Source organism: Archocentrus centrarchus, chromosome 2 (assembly GCF_007364275.1).
Source record: "Archocentrus centrarchus isolate MPI-CPG fArcCen1 chromosome 2, fArcCen1, whole genome shotgun sequence".
Classification (NCBI taxonomy): domain Eukaryota; kingdom Metazoa; phylum Chordata; class Actinopteri; order Cichliformes; family Cichlidae; genus Archocentrus; species Archocentrus centrarchus.
The window spans coordinates 21,535,070-21,560,223 of NC_044347.1; the positions used below are offsets into that span (position 1 = coordinate 21,535,070).

The 25,154-nt window shown below is 42.3% G+C and overlaps 2 protein-coding genes across 2 annotated transcripts; one reads left to right on the plus strand and one right to left on the minus strand.

The window, feature by feature from the left end:
• The first annotated feature begins 3,259 nt into the window (after positions 1–3,259).
• Positions 3,260–20,575, plus strand: jam2a (junctional adhesion molecule 2a). The gene is given in 11 exon segments (XM_030753904.1): positions 3,260–3,559; positions 3,561–3,655; positions 10,203–10,268; positions 10,478–10,588; positions 13,366–13,515; positions 13,615–13,802; positions 14,051–14,153; positions 14,967–15,074; positions 15,222–15,234; positions 19,486–19,519; positions 19,682–20,575. Coding segments are annotated over 11 exon segments (969 nt in total). The 5' UTR covers positions 3,260–3,497; the 3' UTR covers positions 19,721–20,575.
• A 1,442-nt stretch (positions 20,576–22,017) lies between these two features.
• atp5pf (ATP synthase peripheral stalk subunit F6) lies at positions 22,018–24,099 on the minus strand. The gene is made up of 4 exons (XM_030751195.1): positions 23,964–24,099; positions 23,344–23,513; positions 23,008–23,132; positions 22,018–22,125 (listed from the first exon to the last, which is right to left on the minus strand). The coding sequence occupies exons 2-4, from the start codon at positions 23,511–23,513 to the stop codon at positions 22,097–22,099; spliced, it is 324 nt and encodes a 107-aa protein (XP_030607055.1). The 5' UTR covers positions 23,964–24,099; the 3' UTR covers positions 22,018–22,096.
• Between the last annotated feature and the right edge of the window lie 1,055 nt (positions 24,100–25,154).

Sequence of the window (25,154 nt, forward strand, 5' to 3'; positions counted from 1 at the left end):
TTGCGTCTATCACTCGGCAAACAGGTGGCTCTGCTTCTCCCAGTGTGTGAGCAGGCCTGAGGATCTGAGCCATGAGGCAGTTGAAGTTCCCTTTTCCTCTCTTTGTCAGATTCCCGACAGACTGACGCATTTAGACTTTCTCCAAAAGCCACATCGTCGTTTTTTTAGAAGTGCAATCATAGCCTGAAATCATGCGCTCAAATTCTTCAGTAACAGGATTTTTTTCCCCCCATTAAAAGACTAAAATTCTCACTTAATGCTGTAAATATTTAATTACTGTAATTTCACACATGTGCATTCTATAGCAGTTCTGTATATTTTAAAATTATCCACCAAAAATAGTAAAGTTACGCAAAAGATCTATTCTTCAGGTATACACAAATGAGTCTGAATAATAAATGTCTGTGAAATTACAGCCTGGCAGTATCATTTAATATAACTGCTGAAATTTTCTGTAATCTAAATACTTCTAGTTATGTACCAAGGGAAAGGCCCTGCAAGGGAGAGGCCCTTGCAGATTTTGGGGACACTTCCAAGGGGATAGTGTGGAATATCTGAGAATGTGAATGGCCAGCAAAAGGGGAAAATTTGGTGGGACCGCTGGTGTGGAGGGGTATTGTGAAAAGGAGAGTGCAGGAGAAAGAGGAAGCAACTGAAACACTGACGTCTGCAAGGTTCTCGGTGCGTGCAAACAAATAATGAAACCAGACATGGGAAGAGGATGAAAACATGCTCTTAACACTTTTTGTCAATTCTCAAGAACAAGGTACACAAATATGAAACTCAGGTAAAGGTCAGAGAGTGACATTAGGACTGCGGTTAAATTTTGTCTTCACACTTTTTCAAATAAAGCATATAAGGTTTGAGAGGTCATACAAAATTTTCTACCTCCTCACGTCTCTCTTCATAACTAATGCAATTCAGGTAAACGTGATTATTCCAACTCACACTTTACATTTTCCTAACAGGAGTGTGCATGTTCTCCCCGTGTTTGGGTGGGTTTCTCCAGGTACTCTGGTTTCTTGGTTTCTGGTTTATTGGTGAGTCTAAATTGCTCATAGGTGTGAATGGTTGTCTGTGTCTCTGTGTTAGCCCTGTGACACGCTGGCGACCTGTCCAAGGTGTACCCCGCCTCTCGCCCTATGGTAGCTGGCATAGGATAAGCGGAATAGGATGGATGGATGGATTTTTCCCTCTGTGGACGTCTGCGTGCATCCTAACTAAAGGTTATTTTTTTTAGTTTAACCTGTTGGTTTCTAAGCACTGCGTTTGTATTCCCCTCATTCCAGACTTCATGACATCACAAATGCAAAAAACTGTTACAGAATAAAATGCACAATCAATACATGGATTACTCATTTTTTAATTACTGCACCACACTGGTACAGGAATAGCACACAGACTCCTAACAAACGCCCACTGTTTTGTTACTTTTATTGGTAGCACATAAAATATGAATATCACAGTGGAGTCCAACATAAAACATATTACAGCTGATATCATCAAAAATAAACTGATGTAATTATAAACACATTTGCTAGTTAAGAGGTTTTTAACTTTGGTATGTCATTTTATTACATTAAATATTGCTTAAATGTACAAGAATTTCCACATACAACAAACAACAAACCCAACTAATAATGTAATTTATATGAATGTACAGCAATATTTGATCATATTATTAGATATTTCATCATTTTTACACCATACTTTTTATAAAAAAAAAAATACAAAAGATTGCATGTAAACTTAAAGCTACAGAACTGTATCCCCGAGTATTGATCCTTTCTTTTCTCTTATGTGTTTTTGGACAATTTAATTAAAAAAAAAAAAATGACAGGAACACTAAATCAGCAACAACAACAACAACAACAACAGAACCCTTTCTGGTCAGATTATTACGTTTGCTTCTCAGAAATCGAATCTGTCAGGCTGAATCCATCAGGATCTTTGTGCAAAAGTCAGAAAAGTTGCACACCATGCAGCTGTTGCCCAATCTCAAGCATCCTGCTGTTAACCCCCACTCAAAAAGAAAATCCCTGACAGCATGTGAGACACACCCAGACACATATGCCTCAGACTTAGTGCCAGTCACCCCACCAGCACCAGTTGAGATGTTTGACTCGGTGCCCCGACGGCCTGAATTCCTCGCTCCTGCAGCACTTTAGAGGTGTTTAGGAACTGCTGCTGCGCAAACACGATTAAAGTTGAATAAGTACTAAAATACTCTGCAATAATGCATTCCCACAAATTAATTTATAATGCCTTTCTGTTCTTCATTTGATCAAGTGGTCTCTAATGCAATCTGAGGGGGAACTGTGCATGTACCTGGAGGTCACCTTGTTTTATTCATAGTGAAGAGGCCCACTGAAACACTTAAGTTGTTGTTGATAATCAGCATTCAGCTTTCTATTGTCACATATTTCATGTCTAATAACTCATCTGTGTTTTCAGGTCTGGTGGGAAAGATGAAAGATCAAGCACTCTATACATTTACTGCTTTTAGCCTCCTCGAAGGTGTCCAGCCTTCATTTCCTTCATTGGGGGTTTCACCTTTTTTTTTATGTGACAGTGGTGCCACCTTTCTGCTCTTTAAATCCAAAATCAGTTATAATAACCTGAGTTTGTGTTCATAAGATAAACACAGGCTGTTTTGTTTAACCCTTCAGAGCTTTACAGTTCTTCTTTGAGCTCTAATTCTAAACCTGTGATTTTGAGCTATAGACAGATTTTAAAAGCTACCTCTTTAATGATCACTTGAACCACAAACCTACCTGCCTGTGACAAAACTCCTGGTACTGGTATTTATCTCTTTTGTTGGGTACAAATGCTTGTGGTGATCCATAATTAAATGCTTAAAATGTTAAATACATATGAGGCGCTTTGTTGAGAAGGTATTATTTTAACAAGCCTGACCAAAACACTTCGCACTGATGTTCCCAATAAAAGTATGTCTCATTAAGGGGAGAAACTCAGTAATATCTGCGTTTCTTCGTGGAGCCAGCCTCATCGTTCGGTCTAACTTGCGGGACGAGCCGTGTCTCCCTCGGGTTAAAGTATGAAGGGTGCCACACCTTGCTGCCGTGCCCCAGTTGCCTCCCGCTATGTGGCCACTTGGCAGTGCAGTGCGCGTCTTGGACACGGCGCTGCGCTCTCGGCGCTCCGCCGCTCTGCTCATCTGAGCTCACTCCGCCCTCCGTCCCTCCCTCCCTCCATCCACCTCAATCTCAACCAGTGCCGAGACCGCACAACAAACACAGAAGAGCATCCGTTCGTGTCTCTAACAGTGACAGAGGCTCGCAGTTTCCTGCCGTACTTCTCAGCCGGGACACCGATCTCGCTGACTGATCCGCGCCGAAGTTGCGACTTCACGCTCATCTGTTTCTCGCGCCAGCAGCTCCGCGCCGGGTCGGCCCGGTTCCTCCACACACACACACACGCGCGGGCACACACACGCACCCCCCTCCCTGGAGAGCAGGTTATTCCCTGGATGCTGGATGAATTATCGGAGAGTTGTGAACAAGTGCGCGAAGAAAGCTGAGGCTCGGGATCTGCCCCGTCGCTCCGTCTTACGAAGACAAGACTCAGCCAGAGTTGAGGACGATGATGATGGAGACGTCCCTGTTTCTCTCTACTGTTATCTTACTGATGCAATGTAAGTGGAGCGTGGAAAGAATCCATTCACAAGAAGTTATGCTCATACTTTCCTAGACGAGACAGCAATGATTAAGGAGCTGAATGAACCAAATCTAATGATTATATCTGTTATATTTATTACTCAGGCATTTCACAGTAAAGATAAATAGTAAAAACTTATTATGGGGAGGGGGCTTTTCTGCTAATTTTCAAAAATCAGGTTATCAAATTGTATTAGAGATTTGGTGTAATTGTTGATTTGCAAGCCCCCCCAGTTTAGCTGGAGCCCCTCTGTGAGAGTGGGCTGTGGTGATGGTGCAGCCAGACTGTGTTCCTACAAGCTGGCCCCAAAGTTGGATTGGCCCGGTGCCGCTTAAGGGTGTGGGTGTTATGTTGGTGGCGGGTGGGGACCCAATTTTTGGCAGAATAAGCTGCAGATCTGCGCATGAAGTCAGTGTTTGGATTTCCACCAGAAACTTCAAGCTGGTCTTTACTGTGACATGGAGTTTGTGGGGAAGGAATCAGGAAATTGGTAACAAGAGTAAATTAAGCCCTTAAATAGCAGGAAAACATCTAAATTGCCCCGCTTGTACTGCATGGAGACACAGGAAGAGAGTGCTGGATGAGCCTGAGTGTGAGATGGATGTGATGAGACAGTAAGAGTGAGTCACACACATTTTGCTCACATTTCGCCACCTGTCAGGACACCAGGTCAGAGTTCAGAGCTGTGTGTTTTCAGGCCCGCTGTGATAGAAATCACTCATCGTGTGGCTCTACTGATGGATGTCAGCAGATGAATGGAGCTCCACTGAGCCTCCCCCAGCTCCACTGCTGCCTGCAGAGTGCATTGTTTTAAAGAATCCAAGAGGAAATGTTTTGGGTGGGTCTCTGGCAAGTGATCAAGTATCCTCCATATCACCACTCTCCCTCTCTTCCTCTCTCTCACACACACACACACAAACAGCTTAAGTAATATTCCCATTATTAACCTCTCACACATATGCACGCATACATGTGTGTGTGAGAGAGGGTGATATGGCGAAAGCTGGGTCTCTTGCCACATCAACTCACCCAACATCCCTCATATCAACCCTCTCTCTCTCTCCCACCCACACTCACGCTGTGTCTGTCTGAGACAGCTGTTGCTCACAGTCTTACAGTCATACAGACTGGCTTTGTTCAAATGGCGCACACACACACACACACACACACACACACACACACACACACACACACACACACACACACACACACACACACACACACACAGTCAGTCGTCATCCTGTTTTCCTCCCCCCCCAACAGCCTTGAAACGTGTTTGCCCTCCACGTTCATGCTATCTACATCGCACAGGCAAACAGGATATTTCCTATGGGTCCATCTCCTTCCCTCTTTCATTTGTTCCCTGTTAATTTGAATAAGTGCCTTAATTATTACTGCGCCATGCTTTTGACCTCAGCGCAGCCCTGGCAACACCCGCCTCCGTCTCTGTAATACTCAGAAAGGCCCACGTAATGAGAGTAAAGCCGAGTGCCAAGGAGCGAGCGTGCCATCCTTCTATTTTTTGCTCAGGCAAGAGGGTGGCTGTCCCTCCTGTGAGTTTAAGCAGTAGCAGTGTCTGATTGATGTTAATGCCATGCACGACGTCTGCGTGTGTGTGTGTGTTTATTTTGCCTGCCTGTGTTGATGCTATTGTTAGTCTTTTCCGTGCTTCAGAACTACCACAGGCCCACAGAAGCAGCATTTTAATTACCACTGTGGCCAAATCTGATGCTATATTGGAGAACCACCAGAGACCCGCTGCTGTGATACTTATTATAACAATCTTTTTCATCTGGCAAATCTAGTCCAACGCTGGCGCACTTCATTAGGTGCATTTTCCTGTTTGGATAACCGAAGTAGTTGAAGTCCACCTGGATCAGTGAAAAAGTGGAAAGTGGACCTTGTTTACAGCCCCCATCAGTCTGTTGTTAGGACACTCAGCACTCAGTGCCGGTAATAGTCCTAACTAACTGGAGATGAATTTAGTCCAAATCAGTCTTCTCTGTGTCACGATTGTTTTGCATACATCTATCAGGTTTTGAGCTTTGAGTTAGGTCTGAAAAACCTAGAGTTTGGGTGCATTAGCTCCTATATATGCACCCATTTTTGGCTACCATTCAGAGTGTAGCAGTTTACATATTTGCAAAAAGTAAACTGCTAGGATTCCCGATGCAATCCTAACAGTTCGGTTAGGATTGCATCAGGAAAGGTGTAAAAATCCAGTGTAAAAATCTGCTAAATGTAATCATGCAGCACTATCCACTAATGTCAGTTTTCGCGTTGTTTAAAGTTCCAGCTCCATACTTTCATTCTTGGACTCTCCTGCACTAGCTTTGGATCACAGTTCAAGATCAGCCTTATTTAGCTTATACTCGGTCTTGGTGCAGCACAAGTGGAGTTAGATGGGGGGGGGCTGGAGCCTATCCCAGGGCGAGAGGCAGGGTGCACCCTGTACAGGTCAGCAGCCTGTCGCAGGGCTAACACAGAGAGACAGACCACCATTCACACCTATGGGCAATTTAGAGTGACCAATTAACCTAACCCCAGCAACTGCATGTCTTTGGACTGTGGGAGGAAACCCACGCAGACACAGGGAGACCATGCAAACTCCACACAGAGAGGCCCGGGCCAAGGTGGAATCAAACCCAGACCTTCTAGATGTCATTTTAGCTGTGAGGCAGTAGTGCTAACCACCATGCCACCGTGCTGCCTAAATGGAATTGAAAACCATATTATTTATCACACGTGTGATAAATAATATGGTTTTCAGTGTGGTACGGGCCGTACAAGAAGTCTGCGCTTCACTTTTGTTGAGTGAAATTCTTGTATTTCATTACTGAGCACTAATTAGCAGGTATGTGTGTGTATGCGTTGCACTCATATAGTATATGGAGACTGATCGCTAACTAAGCTTGCTAATGTTAAGATGATAACTCAAACCCGCTGCTCCAAATATGGTTTTTCTAGTGATGAAAAACAAACAATGTTAGTGGCCAAAAACACTAGCTGAGGCCACTTACATCTTTTATGAGGTCAAAGGTGCAATCCTTCACTTCATCCTCTGCCTGAAACAGGCTGTTTTAGCTCGTAAAATCTCACCACTAGATGTCAGTAGATTGCACATTGCAGTCAACTGAGTTTTCTCACCCCTCCCAATTCAAGCTACCTTGGATGCTGTAGGGCAAACAACTCAGACCACCTATCTGTAGTGAGTGTAGACTGTCCATGTCTATTTACTCTGGAGGAGTCTGATGTGAGTCCAGTCAGTTAAGCTCACTTCTGTCCGATGACAGCAATAATGAGGTTGAGGTGTTGAGGATATCCTGAACTATTCTGTGGGAAAGCGCTGCTGTTTTTGCCGCTGTTAGCTGGCATTAGCGAAAATGTCTTTGAAGTGTACCTAACATCGTTGGATTTGGACACTTAGTGAATAAACTCTCATACAGTGTAAGAATGTAATCAAACTGTTTATCGTAAGAAAAATGAGAATCGTGAGTACTCGAGCTTAACATTAGCTGGTGTAATGTTAGCTTATAACCAGGTGTTGTTTAGCTGGCTCGTCTGATCTGCTGACATTAAGTAATTGTGACAATACCTGGAATAAATAAACATGTTTATGCATGTTTCAGTGTGTCAGAGCTCTGACTTCAGTTCAGGCGATGAGTGAGGAGGATAAGGATGGGATTTTATGAAGGGGAGTCCTTCTCAGAAGATAAAACGCAGGTGTGATGCTTCATATCTTGAGTCTGAAGGTGCAGACACGAGTTAATATCTGCCGCCACAGCAGGCGAACAACTGCGAGGTCTCTTCTTCACCTTTGGCGTATGTGGCTGGTCTCTAGCCACATACAAAAAACGCCATTAGGCAAAACGGCAATATCCATCTCAGCTGCTGTATTCAAGTTGGCAGGGTAACATGAGGGCCCCTCCTTCTATTTATTTTTAATGGTTTAATTCTAAGTAAATAAGCTAAAAAAAAAAAAAATGCCCGACTGTACCTTTAAGGACTCCCTCCTTTTAAGGCAGCTTTTCTTCTGATTGTCTAAACCAGGGTCTGGTGTTCTGCAGGTTTTAGATGTGTCCCTGATCCAACACACCTGAGTAAAATGGCTGAATTACCTTCTCAGTATGCAGTCAAGTTCTCCAGAGTCCTGCTAATGACTTCTATATTTGACTCAGGTGTGTTGAAGCAGAGACACATCTAAAACCTGCAGGACACCGGACCTCAAGGCCTGGATTTGAGGATCCCTGGTCTAAACAGTACTTTATATATATATATATATATATATATATATATATATACACACACACACACACACACACACACACACACAGAACAAATGTCCACTTTAAATTCACTCACAGTTGCAGCAACAGAAGACACAGCATCGAAGTGGCATCCAGGGCTCAGTGGGTCAACTTTTGCTTGCTGGCAGTCGTCTGTGAGCTTAAATAGCATTTGTTATTTACTTGACTTGGACAGCAGACTGCATAAAGCTGCACCATGTTAACACCATGCAGTTCTGAAATGATCTGAACAGGCCATGTGTTCATTGTCTGCCTCGACGCCTTTGTAGTTAATTGAGGCCAGCGATGCTGACAGTGTTCATAGTAGTTGAGCACAGCAAAAGCATGACAGAGGCAGCGGGACCTCACTTGAAGAGCCTCTCTGCTCATTTTATTTTTTTTTAAGTGTGCGCTTTCTTTGTCTATGCATCTCACACACACAAAGTGAACTCAGTGTGGGCATGTTGTCAGCCCTGTTACATTTCTTCTTTCTCAAAGAGACACCCTTCAAGGTGGCGGCAGGCCTGGTCTCACACTATGTGACAAGAGCTTCTTCCTCTCACAGTCCTACTGTCTGAAAGGATCTCCTGCGCCTTCAATCTCACTCTCTCTTTTATTCATGCTTCTGCGGGTCTCTGGCCCCCACCAAACCAACTCCACCCCCCCGGTTGCCTCACTGTCCTCCACTCCATTTGTATTCTATTCTTAGGGCCGTTCATCTCTCCTTGATCGTTCATTCTTGTCCCTGTTTTAATCTCATTGTATCTCCCTCCCTCGTCTTGTTCATCCTTTAGCGAGACACTGCCTCCTCTGAGGGCGTTGCGATACGCCAGTCAAAGCTACGATGATAATCCTGTTACACTCCTGCAAGTCAACACAAGGCAACGTGAAGGGAAGCGAGAGCGTCTGGAGGGAGAGTGTGTGCTTTTAATTCACTTAGGTCAAAGTTTGACCAAGTGAAGCTGGTGTAAATTGTGCTCACGTCACGAAAGGCTTTTAAAAAAAACCCCTCAAATGTGCTTTATGCTGCATTTAGCAAATGACATTAAGATGCTGTTTATGTAAAAGAAAAAAAAAAGTTACTTTTAAAAATAGCAGCTGTTGTGCAGATTTGTGTGAGAGACCTTTAGAGCGCATATAGAGGAACAGTTAGTTTGACTGGCCATCTCCATGTTGTGTTTCACTTCCTGCCTTTTGTCTCAGCTGGGCCAGCATTCTTCCATGTCTTCCGCCTCGGTACAGGCACTAGATTACTCACTGTACTCACTGTAATCTAGTGACAATGGGCCCTACACAGGAAAAGTGTGGAGAAGTGACAGCATTTTTTTGTCATATTTATATCATACTTATATTTGAGTTTTGTTATTCGCGGGAACAATGGCAGGAAGGTGCGTATGTGTGTGTGTGTGTGTGTGTGTGCGTGCGCGTGTGTGTGTGGGGGGGTATTTGCTGAGGTGAAGGAACTTAAGTTTTCAAGAAATCCCCATTTAGCCACATTATAAGTTTTAGAAGTTTTGAAGCTCTTAATGTTCGGAGGAAGTACCCCAGAGGCCCATTCAACATTTATTCTGTCATTTCAAAACTGCCCGGCTTTCAGTCTGCAAATCTTTTTCAGGCTGGAGTTAAACTTTCATCCTAGTTTTTTTTTTGTGTGTGTTTTTACTGCTTGTTTCTGACCTGTTTCTCCCTCACGTCCTTCACCCAATCTTAACCTTTAATTAATCACAGGACGACTAGACAGTAATCTGCCCCTTAAACCAATCAGCACACAGGAAAGGCGGCTGCTGCTGCAGCTTCCGCTTCCAGTGTTAATGACAAAGGCATCAGGGGAACCCAAACGTAGGCGGGAACCAATGCCTACCATACATCGGGTTAATCTGACCCAGCTCCCAGTGAGATGATTGGTGACTCTTCCTATCTTGCGTTTATCTAAACATACAGCAGGCTGTTCCTTAACCCCACAGGATTAAAACAAAGCAGGGAATAATCCTGTCCTCAGCTCAGACATCCTGGAGGAAGACGACTGACGTCTTTACCTCAGACAGTAGAGCAAGAGACCAACGATGGCCATTAGGTATTCTCCTCTTGCAGTTAGCGGGCAATGGGGAGCACTTTACCCAATTCACCTTGCCCTCTAATGGATGATGAGTGATACTGCATTCTGAACTGCTCTCACCTCTCTTTTTTATCTCCCACTCTCCCTCCCCTCGTCTCCTCCCTCACCGCTGCCACCACCAGGTTCCCCCTGTGTTCCTGTCAGAGTGATGACCAACAGACATAACGTGGAGGTAGAGGAGCTCAAAGGGGAGACAGGAAAAAAAAAAAAAATCAGCCCGTCTGTGGGCCACTTCCACATTTGAATCTTTTTTTTATTTTATTTTTTAACCAAGCTTCTATCTGATTCTCTCTGACAGAATAAACCATAAGGCTATAAATAGACCGAGCAGTTAAAAATGCCACTGATGCCTTGCTACTCTGGAATAAATATCTCATTGGTCACACTCCCTCTTTAGATGCGGTGCTGTCCTGCATATTCTTCACAGAGGTAGACCAGAAGCCGCGCATCGAATGGAAGAAAAAGGGGAAAGATGTCTCCTTTGTGTTCTATAATGGAAAGTTCAAAGGTGAGAAAGCAGCCCGTCGCTCTCCGTCCTCTCAGTGAACAAACAGGGTGTTTGTTTTAATCAGCTTGCAGTACCAGCTGGATAGGGTGTGCCACATAGAAAAAAATAAAATAAAATAAAGAAAAAAAAACATTTGGGTAGAGGTGAGATATTTTGCAGTCTGTGTCAGTGATGTCGAGGCATACAATCTTAACCTGTCTCTTGTCCTTGATCTCTCATCTTTATGTTTTAGGATGTGAATTTAATGGATGAAATAAATAATGAATCACAGCAGCTTTCACCCGGACCAGTCATTTTTACAGCCGGTGCAATTAGCCTGACAGTTTTCTCAAATATGTCAAGGCTTTGAAATGCCTTTGACCCATCACCGCCTCTTCATTGGCTGCTTTACAGCTGAAGTTAGTTTTAAAGGTGCTATGAATAGTTACTGCGTTCGTAATGTCAGGCTGTTTCTCAGAAATGGCTGCCTTATCTTTTAAATTCATAACAAGTCTTGCCATGGAAATCGTACTTTCAAGTTCCCATTTATCAGTGCATGACAGACGCTTCACCCAAAATGATCCAGCTGTTAGCTCAGGGAGATAACAGCTGGATATGGAGTTATGTAAACTACATGACTTCACTGTTCAGTGTACACATATTATAGTTTGTGTTAAGAACCCCCCCCCCCCCCCCCCCCCCCCCCCCCCCCCCCAACTACCTGGGCAGTGGGGATTTCCAACCAGGAGTACGCCAAATGGTACTAAAATTAAGAAAGGGAACATAATCTCACCAAGAAGAATGCAGGAATGATTAAAAATATATACATAATGGCTCAAAAGGTAAAGTAGGTGTTCAAATAGCTTACTAAAAGTATGGCTACAGGATGAAATTATCATCTAATGCTACTGATAAACAAATTAGCTAAACAAACTAGATAAATGCATAAAAACAGCAGAATGTATGGCTAGCAGTTAAAATGTTGGCTAACAGTATTGATTAACAGTTAAAATAGCAACGTAAAAGTGTGGATAAACAGTTTAAATATTAGCTAAAAGCTAATTACTAATAGCTGCTAAGAGTAGTAGCTAAAAGTTATATATGAATACTTGCAATAGTAAGAAAATACTTAGGGGCTGGAGACATTTGAACACGAAAGCCTGGGCTGGGAATTTCAGCAGTTAGCTACCAGAACGGATCACTATCGTAACAGTTGCCTAAACCGGCCATTAGCATTAGCAAGCGGTTTTTTGGTATGAACCCTGTGAAAGGTCACAAAAGGAGTGTTGGGAACCACTTTCTTAGAGTGGCGAAGTACAGTATTGTGCAAAAGTCTTGCACAACCCTTCATTTCTTTATTTTTTTGCTAGGAAACTGAGATTTATTAAGATGTGTAAACATACATGGAAATATAATGCAAAAACAAAGTTTGTACAATTCTAACAAGCCTGAAAGTCAATATTTGGTGTGACCACCTTTATTCTTCAGCACAGTCTGAACTCTCTGAGGCAGCTTTCTTCTCATTTCTTTAAGTAGTCTTCAGGAATAGTTCTCCAGACTTCTTGGAGAACATTCGAAGCTCTTCTTTGAATGTCTTTTTGTTCTGTTTTCTGTCAACATGATCCCACACTGCTTCAATAATGTTGATGGTGGATCAAAATCTGACGGTGCTGTGCTCATAATTTCCTCAACACCACTGGCTGAAATTCAGCCCTAAACCATGACAGCGCCTCCACCGTGTTTAACTGACGACTATAGACACTCGCCGTTGTACCTCCCACCTGACCTCCTTTGTATATGTTGACGACAATTTGAACCAAAAATTTGCCATTTTGCATACTTTAAACTAACAACATGGTAGCAAATTATGTGTTTTTGCAACAGACTGCAGTAACAAAGTGACTAAAGATACAATTTAAAATTGGTTCTTTGCTAAGTTGCCTGTTATGTATAGACAAGACACTGGTTCATCCCTTGAGTTAGGTGCCTCTTTTATGCTTGAATAGGTTAGTGTTCAAGTAGCTTAACAAAAAAAAAACAGTCCTCTGAGAATGGTCAGGTATAAGCCCTGGGCTGAAAATGAGTGAAAAAGCAGCCAAAGAAAAGACCTTCAGAAATGTATGATAACTTTCTAAATTCATGAAAGCTGATTTAAGTTTTATAGCGAGTGCAGAATGACTTCTTACCTTGACTACAAACCTAACCTCAGGAACTCACTGTAACTTAAACCATTTATACACATAAGCTTCTGACGATGAAGGACGCATCAGCTCAGACACTGACAGATTTTCTGAGATGTAGCAGGAGTAGTTCTCACTACTGGAAACACTTTAATTGGCTTAGGCATATGTGTTGCATGGGTAGAATGTACAGGAAGATGGACACAGGATAACCACTTGATAGCTTCCAGTGTATCAGACTTTTACCTGTACTACCTGCACACAAACTGTATTAGGTAACTGTCTAATCAGACACATCCATCGGGTAATATCTAGAAAAGTCCAGGGTTCAATGCATGTGTGAAAGCATCTTAAAACTGTCACGTCCAGGCGCTGCATGATAGCATATGAAAGCTTCGAAGTTGGGTTTGCAGCTTTTCTCAAAATGTCTCCAAATTATGACAGAATTGAAAAATATGTAATTACAGAGTTATTTTACTCATACTGCACTTGTTCAATTGCTACTGGATAATAAATTTTAGGTGGCAGCAATGCAGACCGTGGATTATAACATGCAGTGGCTGTAGCCCACAGCCATGGAAGACATTTCCACTTCTGACCTTCTATTCTTTCTTCCAGGTCCCTTTGAGGGCCGAGCGACCATTGACGGAGCGACGGTGACGCTGAAAAGAGTGACCCAGGAGGACGCTGGAGAGTACCGCTGTGAGATCAGTGCTCCTCAAGACACTGTCAGCCTAGGCGAGACCAATGTAACGCTGAAAGTCCTAGGTACAACTGACTGAGAATCTGCTGTAAAGAGTCCACTCAAACATTATTAAAGATGGCTTGCTTTGCTTACATTACTGTGATTCTTCCCTTTTCTTTCAGTGCCCCCTCAAATCCCACTCTGTGAAATCCCCAGCTCAGCAGTGACGGGCTCAGTGGTACAGCTGCGCTGCAGGGACCAGCAGGGCATCCCACCTGCCACTTACTCTTGGTACAAGGACAACAAGCTTATCAGAGCGCCCCATCACGCCAATGCAACCTATCTAGTCAACTCACGCACAGGAGTTCTGGTGAGACAGTGTGTGCATTTGTGCAGATAAAAGAAAAACAGGACAGTTGGATTGTGCTGGGAAATGTTGTACACTGTCTTCTTGCAGTATTATGTGTGATTAAAACCATTCTGTTGAGTTGCTCTTTGGCTTGATAGAAGGTAGCATTTCTTCCTCAAGGACACGCCAGCATAAAAGATGCTTCAGTTTAAAGTATGCTCTTTCTAATAATAGGTAAAGCCTTCCTTTGCTGTCTGTCTCATCAACAGGAGTTTAAAGCTGTAACCAAAGAGGACACTGGCCAATACAGGTGCCTGGCATCCAACGGAGTCGGGCAATCCAAGACGTGCGAGGGCAAGCACATGACGATAGGTGTGCTTGTGTTATATGTGTGTTTCCACACTTCATCCTGCCTCATCCCCCACACCTTTCAACACCAGGCAAAATCAAGGGTGCAGTGGAGAGGAAAAGCCCACTAAGTTTATTCCACCCTGCTTCTAAAGTCTGGACACATTCAGAGCCAAGCTTGCAGTTTGAAGAAATACTGTACCCAGTGAAGGCCAAATTACACAGTTTAAAATTAGTGCTGGGCTTGTTAATAAATTATGTACTGTGCTCTATGTTAATGCAACCAACTATTTTAGGCACATAAAGTTGACCTATTAATTTTCAGTTCCATATTTTTATTGGGCTCTAGTAGAGTAGATTTGCATGATTTAAAAATGATCTTATAATGGGCCTGGTACAGCACCTCAGCCCATCTGCCTGAAACGAGCTGTTTTAACTCCTCCCACTTTCTTCTGATTGGCTGTAGAATGTTTTAACACCAGGTGGGTGGGGCTTCTGCAGCCACGGAAGACCATATTAGGGATTTCCACTTTCAATGACATCACAGAGAGCCAGGCGCAGAAAAAAACTGACTGAAACAGAACATTCACGACAGTCTGTAGCCTGAGCTTGTACATTTAAGGTGCTTGTACATTTAGCTATGTTTAACATGAGCATTCACCACTGTTAAGTGCGTGTGTAGGAATACTAAAATACAGGAATAGACATCAGAGCTGTGGGCAGCCTTTTTAAGAGATTATTTTACTTTATTTACTACTTCTTGATTTATTTTGTGACTTGCTACTTCAATAAATTAGTTACTGCAGCTCATAATTCAGTGTTCATTCCCACTTCTAGAGGATGTTAACATCACAGCGGTGGTGGCAACAGTGGTGGTGGTCTTCCTGGTCGTCCTGGTCTGCGGGTGCGGCGGTTTCCTCTTACAGCGCAACGGCTTCTGCAGCCGTGAGTTTGTTCAGTTCGCTTGTTCTTGGCAGTCCGATAACCACTCCACAGTGCACCAATTAATATAGAAACTGTTTTTACTCCCGCCAAAAAAGAATGACATTGACTCTGTTTTCTCTTCCACGGTCCCGACTCATTCATCAGCAGGACACAGAGGAAGGTAAGAGCTTTGTGATTAAATTAACATTGATGTGAACAAACACAAGCTAATATCTTACACGCTGAAGGAGGAGGGAGGGGGGGTGGATTGTTGTTGCACTTAGCCGGCCTGTCTGCATCTGTCTGCTGAGTCAGGACTGTGTGGAGTGACAGCTGTGGCTGTGTGTGTGTGTGTGTGTGTGTGTGTGTGAGACACAGCAGTGCCTGCTTTTCAACTCATTGGGTGATTTGATTGGCGCCAACAGATGTAAAACCATGGGAAAAAGTTTTTGCTATTAATTTGGATTGATTTTTAAAATTGATTTCCACTTCCGGGCAGATGTACTAATGTTAAATTCATGTCAAAATACAGCCAGACAGATGACCACTCCACCTCCATCTCCCTCCAAAAAACAGGACTGTCGGGGGAAACAATCAGTGCAACATAATTATGGAATAATTACCGGCTGTTAATCAGCAAGAAGGAAAATATTGGCAGTAGAAGGAATTACAGGCAATTAAACTGATTGGATGGGTAATTTGAAAGGGATTATTTAGATATTGAAGAATGAGACTGTGGCATAGCCAAGGCTGTTAGAGGAGTGCATTTACACCCCCTTACAGTCCCTGCCCTTCAAACGCAATCGAGTGGGTGTAAGGAGGTTTTGATGTGTGGCTGGCCGTGGATCCAGAAGACACAGCGACACAAATGCATGGCCTCCTGTGCTTGGCCTGACTCGCCTGACTTTATGTTATTTGATTACTGGCTTGTTACTGCTTAGAGTTTGATGGGGAGTCAGCACTGAGCTCTCCTCGAAGCTGATGCGAAAGCTCTTTGTCTGGGTTAAAGTCTGATGCTTATCCTACTGAGCTAACTGGAGTTGTCAGTGTCAACTTCCTATTTATAGAACAGGCTTCTTCACAAAGAATCAAAGACAATGCGACATGATTTCTGATGCACCGATAGTAGGCACAAATTTACTGAGGAGCGATGCAGATCTAGGATGCGGCATCTAAGAGAAAAATGGTCCCTCGGGCACCTGGTTAGATGGATGAATGTTATTTCATGCTGAAGACTGACAGTAGATGCATTTTCAGATGAATGTTGGTTGAATGAAGCTCAGCTTAGACTGTTTGGGCTTTTTTTTAGGATACTTAAACAAAATTAAGGTTGCATCAGAGTGTCCTGGAACAGTTTCATCTAATGACTGCATACACACGGCTTGTTTAGCTACAATTATATTTAGTTGCTACTCATAACTCATCTAAGATCTCGCTGGAAAACAGCAGCCAAAAACAAAGGGACTAGTTCAGTTAATGATTTTCTAGTGGTCTGTTTACAGTGAATGCTTGAAATAATGAACTAGAGATTTTTAAGGGGCCTAAACTGGAGCCTTGGGTAACTCCGGTTATTAAATGCATTGCTTAAATAGAAGGCAGTCACACCGCTTGGATTTTTTTTAATCTTGGAGTGTTGGATTGCTGCATGGGATTGGCTGCATGCTTGCTGGTTTATGAAATCATTCATAAAGTGTGCTCAAAATAGTTGTTGGAAGCTTGAACTTTATGGTTTTCTTCTAAGTGGGCTTGATAATATTAGTTCTGTGTATTTTGTACGTTTGATTCTTAAAGCTCATTTTGGTTTCCAACATCTGTTGGAGTTCAGGTCATTGCTGGCACATTAGTTTGAATATTTAGGCTTCTACTTGTTAACCATTCTTTGCATATTTGTGCAATATGCATTTATTATTTAACTAAAGCTAAACTGCTGATTATCTATTCATGGAAAAGCAGATATTGACTGTAATATTTTGTCAAAGGAGAGGGTTAGACGTTTGGAATTGCTATGAACTATACAAATGGCTAGAAAACACTGGTCAGGGTCATTTTTTTTGCTTATTTTGTTGCAAAATGACAGATTTCACCATTGTTTGGTATGCCTGAGTAAACCTATGGAATACAAGTGAACATCATTGCTGTCCAGCCAATACTGCTTGTAGCAGCTCCAGATATACTGATGGGCTGAGGCTCTAACCTCCTCACTGTTGTAGCTCAAAATTACCAGTAAAAGTGATGCTTGTGGTATTTTTTATTTTTTTTTCTGGCTTTCCGTGTATGAATTTGAATACACACTCTTTGTGAAGCACAGTTAACAGAGACCTAAATGAGAGAAATCAAATGTGGAAGTTGACAGATTTAGGTTACAAATGTTCAAGCTTGCCAAACCAACATTTGAGGTGCACGTCTTTTACGAATGACTTCATACTAATGCTCACACCCCAAAGCATGGCGTGAAGTACGAGTCCAAGAGGGCGTCATTCTTGTTAAAGCCCGTGCCCTGACCCCACCCCCACAGGTCATTTTGGATCTCCCAGTGTCATGGTGCAGCCCACATCAGCAGCCAAACCCTGCACAGAACTGAGGACATGTGAGTGTGGCACATTAGGAAAAAAAAAAATAAATGCAGCCGTAACTGGATCACAGACAGGGGAGAAATCACTGCAGAGGTCAAAAAATAGTCTAACCAAATGTTGTTCTGACAGTTTGTGTTTGGATTAAACAAACAAGATAACGTGTTAATTACCGAGCTTTAGAGGTGCTGGTAAGAAGATTTATTTTGCTCACAGAGAGCCAAGCTACTTGTTTCCACTCTCCATCCAAAGCTGAACATCTTTCTGGCTACAGCTTTCAATTTAATGATCAAGTTATGGGTTATTGATCTTCTCATCTAACTTATACTCCCGCTCAGAAGTTTGGGCTCACTTGGCGCTGCTGTTTCAGAAAGAAAAGCACGTTTGTTTTTATTTAAAAGCCCACTGATCCAACTCCTTTGTTTTGATGATTTGTCTACTTGAGTGTAAAGAGTTTTAGTCTTTGTGGGTTTGACAGTTTCAGAATGGGCCAAATAATAAATGAAGTAAGGTGAGTACTGCTTCCTCCTCAGAGCTGACTCTAGTCAGAACAGAAGGAGAAATGGGGCACACTGGTCCACAAGTGACCGTTTATCAGTCTCTCGTTTGAGAAATGGACCCCCTCACATGGCCTCACCTGGCAGTGTCATTAAATGGTACCTGCCACAGCGACACAGTGCTGTTTTTTTTTAAAAGTGTTGTGTGAAAACTTTACTTTTTTTCCCTCCCTGCATGTAATAGTTTTAATTTCTTAGAACAAGATGACTTTAAAAGACTTATTTTTGGAGGTGATTTTGAGACTATAATTAAACCCACAGAGGCTGATGTGCCAGACACGCATTACACAACAGCTTTACAGCTCTGCTAACACAATCATTTAGACTTTTAACGCTGCGTGTAACACAAGACTGACTGCTGCACACCTCCATAGATATTCAGAAACAATTCATGATGGATGATTCCATTATTTATAAGCTGTGTTTTACAACATTTCTGATCAATTTTGCATTATGTGAGATTAAAGTAAATGATGGCATATTGGAACTGTACATTGGACACAATCATGTGCATGAACTTGGTGCAAAAGCTTAAGCAAGGGGAGCAACAACAGCAGCAGGTGCAGAGCACGTGGAACATTTACTGTGTCCAATAAAAGGTGAAATCCTTCAGTCTTGAATGCTTCATTTTGGGTGGGAGAATTTTAACAGTTAAATGTGAGCAGCCAGATTTGATATAGTTTGGTTTTTAACATCAGGTTCGTCATGCTTGAAAGAATATGTCTGTCTACAGGAGAAGATCCACACTGCTCTCACAGCTGTTTATATACGAAGCCAGGAAGACGGTCAGCTTGGCGTAAAGATCGGGAGTGAGCGGCGCATTAATCCTGCTCTGTCCAAATGCAGAATCATATCTGCTTCCCAGCTCCTTTAAAGCCACATGTGATTTCTGGCAGCTGTAAAGTGCTGACTGCTTCTTGACCAAGTGCGGTGAAATTCCTTCTCTGGCCTTGGATGAGCACGAGACCTTTGTATGTGAAAATGCCTGTAATTCTTAGAGGATTAACATAATTTTTTTGTTAAATTGCTCAAATTAAAGCTGAAAGTCTGCGCTTCGGTCTCGTCTTGATTGATCTAATCTGTTGGTGTATCATTCTCCAAATACACACAGACCTGAATGATAACCGTTATATTAACAGCCCCCTCCATGACAAACAGACTGCAGCGCTCTCCAGTGCTGCCTAATGATGACTTAGGTCTGACTGTCCTCCCTACCTATGTTTGCCATGTGCATTATTAATGCAGGTGAGATTTAACTCTGCTGAGAGCTGTCTGATGTTCTTCCCATGCTTTTTTGTCTTCCAGGTCCAATATCAACTACATCCCTCCACCCCAAGAAGTAAGTGTTTAAAGTTGTCCTCCTTTCCCTCTCACATTGGACGCTCGCCTGATGCTTATTACTGTGTTTTTGATTGAAATTGTAACCATAATCCCAAAAAGAGAGCATGTAAACGGTTCATTTTGCACATGCTGATATTCGTTTTTGTGTCTCTCTTCTCAGCCCCAGGATTTTAAACACACACAGTCATTCATGCTTTGAGAAGCTGGCCTTCCTCTGAGAGAACAAACAATAAAAAAAGACAGTCACCCGTGTGATTCGTTGCCAACACTGGGTTCAGAATTGTTTTGGACTCCGAATGAGCTCTTGATCTTCCAATATGTGCTAATTTCAATCTTTTTCCTCCACCACTCCTTCCGGATGGTTGATGTCAAGCAAATCTGCAAGGCCTTCATACTCTCTTGCTTTGCTGTGTATTCGCCTTGTTCATTGATGTCTCCCGCGCTTATGGGATTAAAAGTACAGTTTCACGGTACTCTGCTCCCCCCTGGTGGTCAGATGTTGACATTTCAGTTGCTCTTTTCTAGTATCAATTTCTAAACCCTTTGCTTCATCCTTCTGCAGGCCAACCGTTTCAATTACTTGTTTTTATTTTTTACCAAAGACTTATGTTTAATTTTAGGAATTTATTTTCTTTACAAATTGAATCACCACAGGGAATTCTCCTTAAAGCCATAGGGACAGCATCTCAGTCGTCTTCAATATAAAACATCTTACCTCAGTCAGTATTTCGTCTTACACACTGGGACCACTTAGTAAGAACAAGAAGCCACTTTCCAACTGCACTGAGGACTACCCCATTCCATCCTAATGTGCCTGCATGGTCTTTTTTATAAATATACATATATACTATATATATACCTTGTGCCTTTTTAATTTGTCTGTCATATTTATCTCTGCATCACAGGTTTTTTTTTGTAAAGAATTTGCCTTACTTTTTTCTTTATATTTCTGTGCCACTGTTTATCTGATGGGGTGTCTGTTTTTAGACTGTGTGAATGACTTCAGAGTTTTATTTGAACAGTGTATCAGTAATAAAGTCTTTTCTACTCAAAACCATGTTATGTTTACATTTGTACAATGGTGGAAAACACACCATTACTGCCCAGTTTTCTCTCCGCAAGTCAGAACCAAACATCGTACATCTTGACTCAATTTTCCACCATTTTAGTTTTACCGTTCTTCAGTATCCCCGCCTTTACCAGCTGCAGCACTGAAGCGATACACTTTATTACATCACTATAGATATAAGCTGTATTTTTCAGAAATGAGTCACTGTTACTTTTCAGCATAAACTGTACAGTATAACAGTATTTCTCCCACCACTGCAGTCAACACAAGCATCAAACTGACAAGAGGAATTATTCATGACTTCCACTTAAAGTGACAAGAACATGTAAATCTAGTTAAGTGGATTGGAGATTTATCAGACTGTCTGGATAACTGGTAGTTTTTCAGGCTGCTCCATGTATTGCTTTATTCTCGAAACTCATACTGCTCAGAGCCTCTGCTGTATTCCTGCAGATGGCTATACTGAAGTGCAGCGGCCTCGGCAGGCAGGGCTTTACATTAATCTTTCAAGCGATAATCTCCCAGCAGACATGCTCCATCCCAGACAGGTTAACTAAATATTTCCCCAGTTCCTTTTTCCCACTCCTAACAGAATAAACAGCAACATTTTTAGCATGCAGCCATGACTGCGTGCATTCACATTTTTTTTTTTTTTAATGTGCATATTTAAAAGCAGCCCTTTTCTACCTTTTCAGAGGCCAGTTTTAAAGTCTGGCTGCACAGTCTAAAAAATTTAGGCACCAAGTCAGACGGAAACTTGCCCTTTCTGATGCTATTTTGGGGCTTCAAAACATTCATCACGGAGAGGCTTAAATGCATCGCTGACCTTGTCATAATGTGGAACGCTCAAGACCAGCGCAGATTGACAGCCAGCTCGCATCTAGGTCAGCCAACATGTGGCCCGCTGCATTTCAGATATCTACATATAAATTATAGAATTCAAATTAAGTGTGGCTCACCATATGTTCTGGAAATGTCACTGAAATTAGGGCCGCAGCTGACTTAAGCACTGCGGTGTCGGACAAATTAATGTCCAATAAGCAGCTGAAAAGGTTATTTGGTGGAAAAACAAACAGGATGATTAATAGAGTTACAGACTGCTATTGACAAACAGATGTTTCACCTTAAAAAAAAAAATCTACAATATCAATATTTTTAGTGTTTTAATAATAGACTAGAGACATACTTATGTATGTGCATAAATTCTACAGTCCTAGTTAGACGGGTTTTGAAGACGCCCTGGTACAAATTCATTTTTAGAGGGAACTTAGCTTAAACCTGATCATCCAGATTTCACTAGAGAGTGTCAATCACAGCAGATTTGTCCGGTCAGAACGATCTCAAATTTGACAAGATTGGAGGAGCTCTGAAAGCCTGATTTGGAAACAGTGTGGCAACAGTCACAAAGTTAACTAACCACCAGTGCATCGCGGTTCAGTCCACTATCCTTTTTATTAAATACAACATATTTTATGACAGGAAGGAGATACACAACATGGACATCATTCACTTGGCCCCTTCGTCAAACTTCGGCTCTGCAAAAAACAGACAGGACAGAAAAACCATCGGTGAGAGTTTATGATGCATTTCCTCCTTTTGCTTTACTGCAGCTGCACAACAATCGTGATTATTCTGACATCTTAAAAAAAAAAAAAGCAACAGAAATACACAACAACTAGCTTCAAAAATAAAAGCTTTCTGACCCAATTTCAAAACAAGTCATCCGGCTGTTAGGTGTCACCATCTACACTATTTATAGACCCAAAACTCAAATCACAGTGTGCCTCCTCTGTAAGCAAAGGGATAAATATTTATGAGTTGGAACAACTGCGGCATGATAAGCACATCCCGTTGTCGCTGCAGCCCTGTAGCTCATCAATAATCAGGACTTTCCCTAACAAAAGGGGCAGTTTTATGTTTTAGGTGTCTGCCTAAATGACACACAAAAAAAAAAACAACTATTACATCAGGAAGTCGCAGGTCAACTCAAAAACAATTAGGTGACTTGAGATACTGATAGCTATTCATGACCAGCACATAGCTACGTCTTTAGGGAGTGCCTCCAGCGGTGTAGTGGCAAGCACAAATTCGCTGGTTCGATTCCAGTCAGAGACTCTAATCCCCTTTGGGGTTGCACCAGGAAGGGCAGATGGTGTAAAACTCTGCCAAATCAAACATGCAGACCTACCCACTGTGGCGGCCCCTTGTGGTAAGGGAGCAGCAGAAAACAGCTTTTTTTTTTTCTTCTCTTTTAAACACAGATATATCTTTATTAATAAGCAAATGTTTTTACTTAAACATTAATTGCAATATTAAAGAGTGTTCAGCTGCATTTTTGACTTATTTTGTTTGCCTTTTCATTGGTAGGATACAAGTGAAAAACCCACTCACTAAACAGAACATGAGCCCAAACTGACCTGTGAATTTGAAATCAGGGAACTTGTTTAGGTCTCCTCCCCCATATAGTCTCTGCAGTTTGGTTACTTCTTCACCCAAGTTCTTCTGATAAGCTGGACCTGCATCCACAATGCCACCTGAAGTCCTGGGAGAGAGCCAAGACATCAAATTATGTTCAAAATTAATGAGCAATGATAGCAGCGAGAGAAGGAGATGGCCTTTGAACAGATGTTAGTGAAGGGGACATAAAGAGCGTGCCAATAGGACACTTAAAGTTAATGTCTTAGCAGTGAAAACTTGATCTAAACATGTCTGCATGTGTACTTTAGTGCGGTTCAGCATCATCGTCGACTAACTTGGCCTTGCTGTTGTAGTCCCGGATCTTGTCCAGGAACAGTTTCTGGACGGGGTCGAGCTCTTTGGCCCGCTGGAAGAGGACAGCGGAGATGCCGATGTTCCTGCGCAGGGTCAGGGTCACGGCGGAGCGCAGCACGGAGGACAGCTGGAATAACCGGTGCAGTGCCATCTGAAGGAGCCAAAGATTTTGTCTGTCAGTGCATTTAAACTTGAAGTCTTTAATCACGCATTCTCGTGGACATGTCGGCTCAATTGATACTAGCTGGCTTTAGCATTGGCTAGCTACCGTCAAAATCATCGCGTATCTTAACTAGCGGTTTCCCGCTAACCCCAAACCTCCAGCCTATAGAAACAACGTTACAACTACAAAGCGTGAAGTTATCTTTATTCTGAGTTACAAACCTGCACGTTTTCTTTATTTAAACGACAAAACAGCGGCTAATGCTAACATGCTAGGCTAGCTTTAACAGACACTACAGAGCATGCGGACGTCTTTGTGCCGTTTGATAGGACGCGGCGCGTTTCACCGCGGCTTTCACCAAACCGTGCATGTGTCCGTGCGACAGAAGAGGTGCCGGTAAATGTTTCAGAGGTTTTCTGTTTAGCGCACCGTACTCACCTTGGATTTGACACCCAGAGCAACAGATGTGAATGACCGCGGTGGATTGTGGGAGTGCGTTGGTGACAGAGGAGGCGTTCGCGAACGTCAAACGTTGCCTCTGTACGCGCAGGACTGCGCATGCGCACTAGTTGGACCTCAACTAGTGGCCAGGAAACATCGGCGAACCTAACGGCAGTGTTTCTCACTAAACTCAAGCATCAGGCTGGAAATGATGGATTCTCGCTATTATGGCCTTCTTCTTTGCGTGTTGGGCTTTGGAAATGTGTTGATTTTATAACCCAATATACTGTTATTATTACGCTAATGCATTTTCTTCTTAATTTAATGCTCGTCAAGTTCCAGTCACAAATGTAAATTTACAGAAGCAAACTAGTCTTTTTTTAACAGAGGGAAAAGAACAAAGCAGCAAAGATACCAATAAATATATGAAAAAAAAAAGTCAAAGCGACATTTGTATCTTACTCTTGATGCTTTTTCAGCTTACTTTTGTTTTGTTGCCCTATTTTCTGATTTCTCTCTTTATACAGCGTATAAATATAAAAATGCTTATCAGAAAGATACAGTACTGTGCAAAAGTCTTGAGCAACCTGCTTTTCTTTAGATTTTGCTAGGAAGATGGGAAATATGTGCAGCTATTTATTGAAACGTGTATTACCATACATGGAAATACAATATATAAGTGTGTATAGGTCTAACAAGCTTGAAAAAATCAATATTTATTTCGATACGATATGTACACCTTTATTCTTCAGCACAGCCTGAACTCTCTGAGGCAGCTTTCTTGTCATTTCTTTAAGAAGTCTTCAGCAACAGTTCTCCAGGCTTCTTGAAGGACATTTAAAGATCTTCTTTAGAGGTTTCTGCCTTTTGTTCTGTTCTCTGTCAACATGATCCCACACTGCTTCAATAATGTTGAGGTTCGAGATCTGAGGAGGCCAGTTCATGACTGATTGTGTTCTATTGTGTGTTTTACTATCCAGCTATGCTTTCACTGCATTGGCAGTGTGTTTGGGATCATTGCCATGCCAATCAAATGGTTTCAGATGGTATTGCATCGTGAATCAAAATGTATTCTCCAACACCACTGACCCCAAAACATGAAAGAGCCTCCACCACATTTACAGATGACTGCAGACACTGAAGTGGATTGGAGATTTATCAGACTGTCTGGATAACTGGTAGTTTTTC

Excerpts from the sequence above, each read along its gene's own strand:
- atp5pf (XM_030751195.1), bottom strand. The coding sequence starts at position 23,513 with ATGGCACTGCACCGGTTATTCCAGCTGTCCTCCGTGCTGCGCTCCGCC. Across the intron at positions 23,133-23,343 it reads GACTACAACAGCAAGGCCAA|GACTTCAGGTGGCATTGTGG; the intron begins GTTAGTCGACGA and ends GCTCTCTCCCAG. Across the intron at positions 22,126-23,007 it reads CCCTGATTTCAAATTCACAG|AGCCGAAGTTTGACGAAGGG; the intron begins GTCAGTTTGGGC and ends TGTTTTTTGCAG.